Below are 7740 nucleotides of genomic sequence, written 5' to 3'. Positions count from 1 at the left end.
GTGTAATCAATCAATAATCATTGATACCTCTTTACTCTATAGTTTTACATTTCTTGCTTGTTGAAATTTATGCCTTTATGGCATGATGATAATCCAATTAGGTTTTGAATCTTGTTGAAGGTGTGATTTTTGCTAATATTTTTACGTAATTTAATGGTTTTCATGGATTCATTGTATCATAAACATAGATACGTGATATATGGCACGCTCAATAGCATCAATGGTTAATTAGAATAAAATTCAGGATTTATAGTTTAACGTATTTATCTTAAAAGTTTAAAGTTGATTTACAAGTATAAAATATATGCATCCCACGAATCCCACTAGTCGTTTCTCATCATAGATTAACCAACACGCTTTAATCTCTTTGATCTATCTACATTCACTGCTTAACTCTCAAGTCTCAAGTAAAGTATACCCCAATTTTTATTTTTATTTTAATTCTGTATACCCTAAATTAGTCCACCTAATTACTTGTTGGATCAAAGAAATATTTGTTAAGTGCTTGATAAAAGCACTACTAATGAAGCTTAGCTCTGCTTTTCTAGTGGTTTTTTAATTTTCATCTCCTTGGAAAATTTACAGGTGTACACAATGTCAGATTATCTCAACGAAGGGTTGATTTTTGAAATCTTCATAAGACTACCACCCAAATCCCTCCTCAGGTTTCGATCACTCTCCAAATCATTATGTTCTTTCATTTCCAGCCCCCGTTTCATCCACATGCACACTTTTCAATCCCCTAAAAAACTCCTCATCCAACACCAAACTTATGAAAGTAAAGACTTTTATACTTTACATTCAGAAGACCAAATTCCATTGGATCCTAGACGTGGATACATTCGTACAACACCAGTAAATGCTCCATACCTCAAATATTCCATTATCGTCGGTGCATGTAATGACATTTTCTGTCTGTTTCATTATCAAGAAAATCGTATTAGTCTTTGGAACTTCTCAATTAGACGCAAGATAACCCTCCCTGATTGTCCTCAGAGATGCTTTTCTGGGGTACAAATTGGGTTTGGTTTTGACCCAATCAACAATGATTACAAGATTGTTAAATTACCCACATACGGAGGAAGAGAAGAAAGTTCATTTGTTTACACTATTAAGACAGACGCATGGTCTGAGATTGCTTCCCCTACTCCTGTTTTTCATGAGGTGTTACTAAATGCGTATTTTGTTAATGGGGCTTTACATTGGGTTGTAGAACGTCATTATAATAATTTACATGACGTAGAGCGTTTTTATATACTGAAATTCGATTTGGGCACTCATGTTTTTGACATGATCACGTTGCCAGAACCCAGCAGTAAAACAGCACGACTAACAAGCGTACGAGGTTTTCTAGCTGTGATTTCTGGGGATTGTGATGGTTGTTGGGTTTGGGTGAGGAGGGTTGATTCTTGGAATGTGGTTTATAAAATGAAAAGAAAGCATGTATTTGATGGAGGATTATTGAGTGTTGTGCAATTGACCACTAATGGTGATTTGTTGTTGTTGTGTGAGGGGTTCCAGATTTATAACCCTAAGATTGGGGTTCCATCAAGACTAGTTGACTTCGGTTCTGATTCTTACATAGTTGGCACGGAGATGTGTGTTGAAACCCTTCAATTGTTCGACGTGGCGACTGCAACTTCTTGATCATTATCATTGGTGCTTCAGGGAATTGTTTCTTTTGTTTTCTTCATGTCAATTTCTTCATATTTTGTTAATTAATCTTATGGTTAATGTCAATCTAACCCTACAAACTTTTCCCATTTTTTTTGAAGAACAGTGATCCTTTTTTTTTGTATTGTAGGTGGCTATTAATTACACCTTTGTACTTGATTTTATATGTTGCTGATCGATGACTTTTCATTTTATTTGGCAAATTGGACTTATTTTACCAACATGTGGCATCCACATGTATTAATATTCAATTTTAATTTTGTTATTCTTTAAAACTAGTTTCTATATGTATTTATTGTTTTATATTATTATTCTCACATATTCGATGATCCAGCTCCGGTGGTGTTGTATTCTCCTTTGATCTTATGATATTCCTGGTTTCATGAACACCATATTCAAATTGAGGTTTAGATTTTTGAACTACACTAGGTCTTATTGAACTCGATCTCCCCAACAATGGCGTCACCACTGATTCCAGGAAGAAACGAAGGAAAGCGGACAATGTAATCCCACCTGTATATTTCTTTATTCCTAACGCCAAAACCAACATAAACAAAACCTTCAATGCAGCCAACAATATCGGATTCAACTTTTCCATTTCATCCCTCTTTTCAAATTCCGATTTGCTAGGATTCTCAATCTTGATTTTACCATCGCACGAAACTATACTCTCAACAACAAAACCATCTTAAATAATTTCATCACTTCTTGCATAATCCAAATTACCGGACGAAATATTATTAGGATCTACCAACAAACCTGATGACGAAAACGGCCGCGATTCGTGATGTAGATATCAATAAGAGGAAAACGTGAGGATATCAAATATGATAATTTATCCGAGGACAGGAAAACCAACACTAAATTGATTGAATCCCAACTCCTTTTAACTAAATTTGGTCTAAAAATCTGAGATGCGAATGAAATAAGTGATTAGATTATGAACACCATGTAAATAATTATATAATATACTAATTTAGAAGCCCCTTGTGAGCAGTACTTTGTTCCTATTGGTAAAGATTTTTTTTTTTAATACTGTCTTATTCCACTGCCAATACAACCAATAAAATGGGGATTAGTGTGCGTTTCCACCGCTTCATTCCTAGAACAACCACCGCCCATATGCACAACCTCTTCATATCCATACCCAGTTTATCTCGATGCTTCGCCTCCTTCCCCACCGCCTATCTTCTCCATTGTTCCTCACATATTCGATGGTCAGCTTTTCTATCGATTCATTCTCACGGTCATTGTCTACTTCTTGCCTTCTCCGTTGTTACACAAAAAAGCAATCGGCTTCGGATTTGCTTCAAAGAGTAAACATCCCAGAATCTGTTCTCCCGGTAAATCACCACACACCCTCATCGGCATGCAGCTGTTTGTCTTAGTTCTCCATTCATTCCTCTATCCACAGGCGCAGTAAAAAAGGTACACTCTTCTTCTTCCCTGATTCGTCGTTTCCATGTAATGGTTACACTTTCATAAACACCATTTTTTTGGTGATAGGGCTTGATTCGCCAACAATGGCGATTTCCCCACAATCACTCACGCCTTTAAATAGATTTTTACGTCTCTTGTCTCTATCGCTTCAATCTTCAGCTATGCAAACGAAATTTTCTACCATGTAGCTATTTTTTTTTTCTACCGGTGCTCAATCCTTTTGACAAACACCAAAACAGAAGACCAAAACACCCCAAAAAGACTTTTATTAGTTTATAGACTTGGACATCATGGAAATTTGTGTCGTCTGAAAAGGATTATATACGTAGATATTATTAAGAATTTAAATATAATTTAAATTATTAAGCAAATCTAGACCATTTACTTGGAAGAATAGCCAATAATCCTGATTTGAAAATGAAATCATAACGAGTCAGTCTTCAGTTTAATTTTTTATGTCTTTTTTAATTTCATTTACTAAAACTGAAAATATGAAATTTAATTGTATCATTAACCTAAACCTTTTTAACTGAGACTAGAAGAACATGTCTGAGTTGGACTAAAGATGGATATAAAGGTAAAGCTTTTGCATATTTTCTTATTGTTTTGAATGCTCATATATAAATATTATTGTTGATGTTTGTTGTAGTTATAGCTTTTGATGGGATGTTATTAACCAAAGTTGGTACCATGACTGGTGATACAAGTTGTGGAATGGTACAAAAGTTACTTAAATGAGATTATGAGAAAATAGAATGACGTTTGCATTACTGAATATGCTTTATAATCCAAGATCCCAAGATGCTATTGAAAGTGATGACCTTCAGTTTTTGGAATGGCACAAAGGAGGAAGAATGTTTCACAAATTGGCAGGCATTGATCCCACTCAAATAATAGATTTTGGTGCAGTAGTCAAGCATTCATGGTCTCTTGTGGGTGGTAATGGTCATGTAGGATCAGGAGTTGTAATTAGGCCCAATGTCACAATTGGTCGATCCACGAACATAGGGTATAATTAAATTTGAATTATTAATTTCACTTTTTCAATCTTTTTCTAATAAAATGTAGTATTGATTTAGTTCATTATGTTTCATTAGGTATAATGTTGCATTGGCTAATTACACGATTGGTGAGTCATGTGTCATCCATCATGGAGACTGCATTGCTGAATATGCTAATTAAGATCAATTTCATTGAACAAAATGTAGTAATCTGCATTCGTTCCCAATAATATTGTCTTTCATTTTTCACATTTCATTTTTAATTTTTTTCTATTTTTTTTATTATTCTGTATGCTCTTATAGAATAATGTTGAGATTGGTGCAAATTCATGCATTGATAGAGGCAAGTCAGTTTATATTGTTTTCTATTTACAAGTTAATACACTTTGAGCCTTGAGGTTTCTAATTATACAAAATGACATATCTACCCTTTGTGTAGTTGGAGGGATGATAATATTTTGAAAAAGACGGTTTCCTATTTATGTTTATGCCAACTTACAGTTTAATGAACAACAGGATGAAATAAACACGATTTTCGTAACTTTGTAAACAATTTTATTGTTTTGTAGATCTCTAGAGATGGTGAAATAACTGGATCTCATCATTTTAAGCCTATCACGTTTTTGTGAGGTAGAGCTACTGACAGGTTCATTGTCCGAATGTATACATTGACTTTTCCAATATATGTTATAATCAATTTGTTTACTATTTTCCCCAGTTAATTCTATCCTATCATTGCAAAATAATTAATACGTGAGAATATAGTTTCGGTTTCTATTTTCCAAACGTTTTCACTGAATAACTGAATTGCTTGGTTTTAGTGTTCATTTGGTTGAACTAAAAGATACGGATGAATATTTTGCTATGAAAGCTGGCTGTAATGATAAACCGTAATAAGGTATGTCTGTAAAATAATATTCCTTTTTTTTATATTATGATTTCAAATTTTAAAACTTTTTGAAATTTGATTTTTGTTATGTAAATAACTAATGTGTTGTAAATTGATTTTAATTATGGTATTATCATCATAAGTTGTACTCGAGTAGATAAAAATGACAAGTGTTATAAGTTTCATAGATCATACTTTAGATTTTTTTTTCATGCTTGACTTTCATATTTCTTTAAAGTACACACAAATACAATAGCATGCGGTAACATTTCTTTTAAAATATACCATAATCTTATCAATTTTTTTAAACGTAGCATTTCTATTTTTGGGAAAATAAGATGGAACTCTGTTTGTGAATAAAGGATACATTGAGACACCATGTACTTCAAGATAGATGAGGGTGAGTGAAATTATATTTGTGATGGTGGTAAGATATACATTTCTCAATTGATCTACTTATTATAGGTTGTGTTACTTTTAAAAAGATGCAAACTTCTATTAAATATCTAAATTAAGAAGACATTATCAGTTGAGATGATGATTTTGTTTGTAAACTGTAATTAATAATTTCTCTCAGTGACTAAAATCTTGGATATAATGCATTGCTACTTCGGTCTGAAGACTTTTAACAAAATTGAAATGGAAGAAGTCAAAAAATTCAACACTACTTTTGGGATTAAAAGCTATCTCAAATGTCCACAAGATGTATAGAAGATGAAAACGAACTGTGAAGGGTACATACAAATGTTGATTTAGTAAATATGGCTTTTGTTTCTGTATATGATTATGCACTAAACTTTTATAAACCTTTGTTCAAAATGTTCATTTGTAAATCTATAGAAACAAATATGATTATGATAATAGAATACTTATACTTAAATGATTTTCAGTTACTTATATTATATGTAAAAAAAATTTTATCAAATTTTAGCTTAATTGTGATTCATTTAGGACAAGAAAACAAACCATATTGGTTTTACAGCAAAAAAGTGGAAACTTAGCATTACAATCAAGGATTTTGACTGAATGTACCTCAATAAAATCTTCTCATCTTGTCCATTTCTTTGGTGTATCCAACCCCGCAAAAGCGGGGTTCTTCCCTAGTTGCAAATAAAAGCAAGAGGATGACGAGGACACTGTGAGTTTCTTTCCTTGACATGAGAGAAGGAAAATATCAACTTATATCCTTAAAATATCAATAAATATATTCGTATTGCTCATGCAATGGAAACTAATACATTATTAATTCTCTACGATTACCCCTGGGCCTCCATGGAGTGTGGATCGGTAAACCTCGGCTTATCCGACGTGGCTTCGATGAACACCGCGCATGACTTCGGCATGGGCGACCGATAGGCGAGGCAATTCGGCGAAGGGTTACGATGAGAGAGAAGGAAGTTAATGCAATTTTCTTTTTTTCTTTTTTTTTCTTTTTTAACCATTTTTATTCCATTTTCTCATTTTCAAAAAATAATCCATTTTCAAAAAAAAAAATACTTAATTTTAAAAATATAACCATTTTTTGAAAAAAAAAATCAAATTTTAACCACTCTTTCACTATAAATAACATCGATCTTCGTTGTTCACTACATTCAAATCTTTTTATATTCTACTCTCCCAACATTAACCTCTCTAGTACTACTTTTTGGAAGAGAATGTCAAAATATACGACCGCTAAGCCGTTCTACCTTAGAGTAAAGATAAAATGTTCTCCAAATGGGGACATGCAAACACACTTTCAATTCAGTTTAACAATAGGTTTTGTAGGGTGATGCATAACACCAAAAATTGTGAAAAGACAAAATTACAAAAATGGTCCATGTGGTTTACCAAAAGTCACAAAGTTAGTCCCTTCTAATTTTTTTTTGATGCAAATGGTCCTTTTGGTTTGCAAAATTGGCCCTTTTTACTAACATCGTTAGTATATAACCGTTAGGGAATTAATCTGTAAGAGCATTTTCGTCTTTTTAAGTATAAAGGGACAAAATTCGTGACATTTGATAAACCACATGGACCATTTTTGAAGTTTGTTTGGAAAAAGAAAATTAATTCACTAAAGGGAAGGGGAAGACTCGAAACTTGAGACCTCCACCCCCCCTAATATGACAAGGGGCCTTAACCATTTGAGCTAGAAGCTCACTTGGTTATAACTTCCTAAAACCAAGTTATATAATAACGAAAACGTTAATACATAAATAATAAAAAAATTATTAAAACATTTTTTAACATAATTTTTTTTAAATAAAACAAAATTTATTTTTGTCGTATTATAAAAATATAGTTTTTTACAAACAATTGATATGTATTTTTATATATTTATTTAACGTAATATATATATATATATATATATATATATATATATATATATATATTATATTTTAAAAAAATATGTTTTCGTATAAAAAATATGTTTTCGTAAAATATACTTTTTTATGTCTTTGAAATAATAACAATTAACACTAATCATGACATAAAAAATATATAAATTATTTTGGGTCGCTAGTTATAAAACCGTTTTTTTGGTTATATGTATTAAAAACAACTTAACAACGATTTTGTTATGTATTTAAATAATTTATACGATATTTTTTTATGTCAAGTATACTATTAATTATCGTTATTTCAAAAAGCTATATAACTATTTCTTTTCATCTACATTTTTACCATACGATTTAGAACTTACGATTAAGATGAAATACGTATTTGAAATAAGATATATAACCGAATAAGTTTTTT

The 7740-nt window shown here is 31.7% G+C and overlaps 2 protein-coding genes across 2 annotated transcripts; both read left to right on the top strand.

Annotated features, from left to right (window-relative positions):
• The first annotated feature begins 591 nt into the window (after nt 1-591).
• On the top strand, nt 592-1745 carry LOC145051433 (putative F-box protein At1g32420). Its single transcript, XM_078999417.1, has one exon. The coding sequence runs from the start codon at nt 595-597 to the stop codon at nt 1645-1647; it is 1053 nt and encodes a 350-aa protein (XP_078855543.1). The 5' UTR covers nt 592-594; the 3' UTR covers nt 1648-1745.
• A 2124-nt stretch (nt 1746-3869) lies between these two features.
• LOC145050157 (uncharacterized) lies at nt 3870-4744 on the top strand. Its single transcript, XM_078998448.1, has 5 exons — nt 3870-4123; nt 4183-4318; nt 4419-4462; nt 4555-4585; nt 4685-4744. The coding sequence occupies exons 1-5, from the start codon at nt 3870-3872 to the stop codon at nt 4742-4744; spliced, it is 525 nt and encodes a 174-aa protein (XP_078854574.1).
• Nucleotides 4745-7740: the final 2996 nt, after the last annotated feature.

Source organism: Lactuca serriola, chromosome 5 (assembly GCF_051521515.1).
Source record: "Lactuca serriola cultivar US96UC23 chromosome 5, Lser_US96UC23_V15, whole genome shotgun sequence".
NCBI classification, from domain to species: domain Eukaryota; kingdom Viridiplantae; phylum Streptophyta; class Magnoliopsida; order Asterales; family Asteraceae; genus Lactuca; species Lactuca serriola.
The sequence above is the reverse complement of the archived record's forward strand: the minus strand, read 5'-3'. Positions and strand labels throughout refer to the sequence as shown.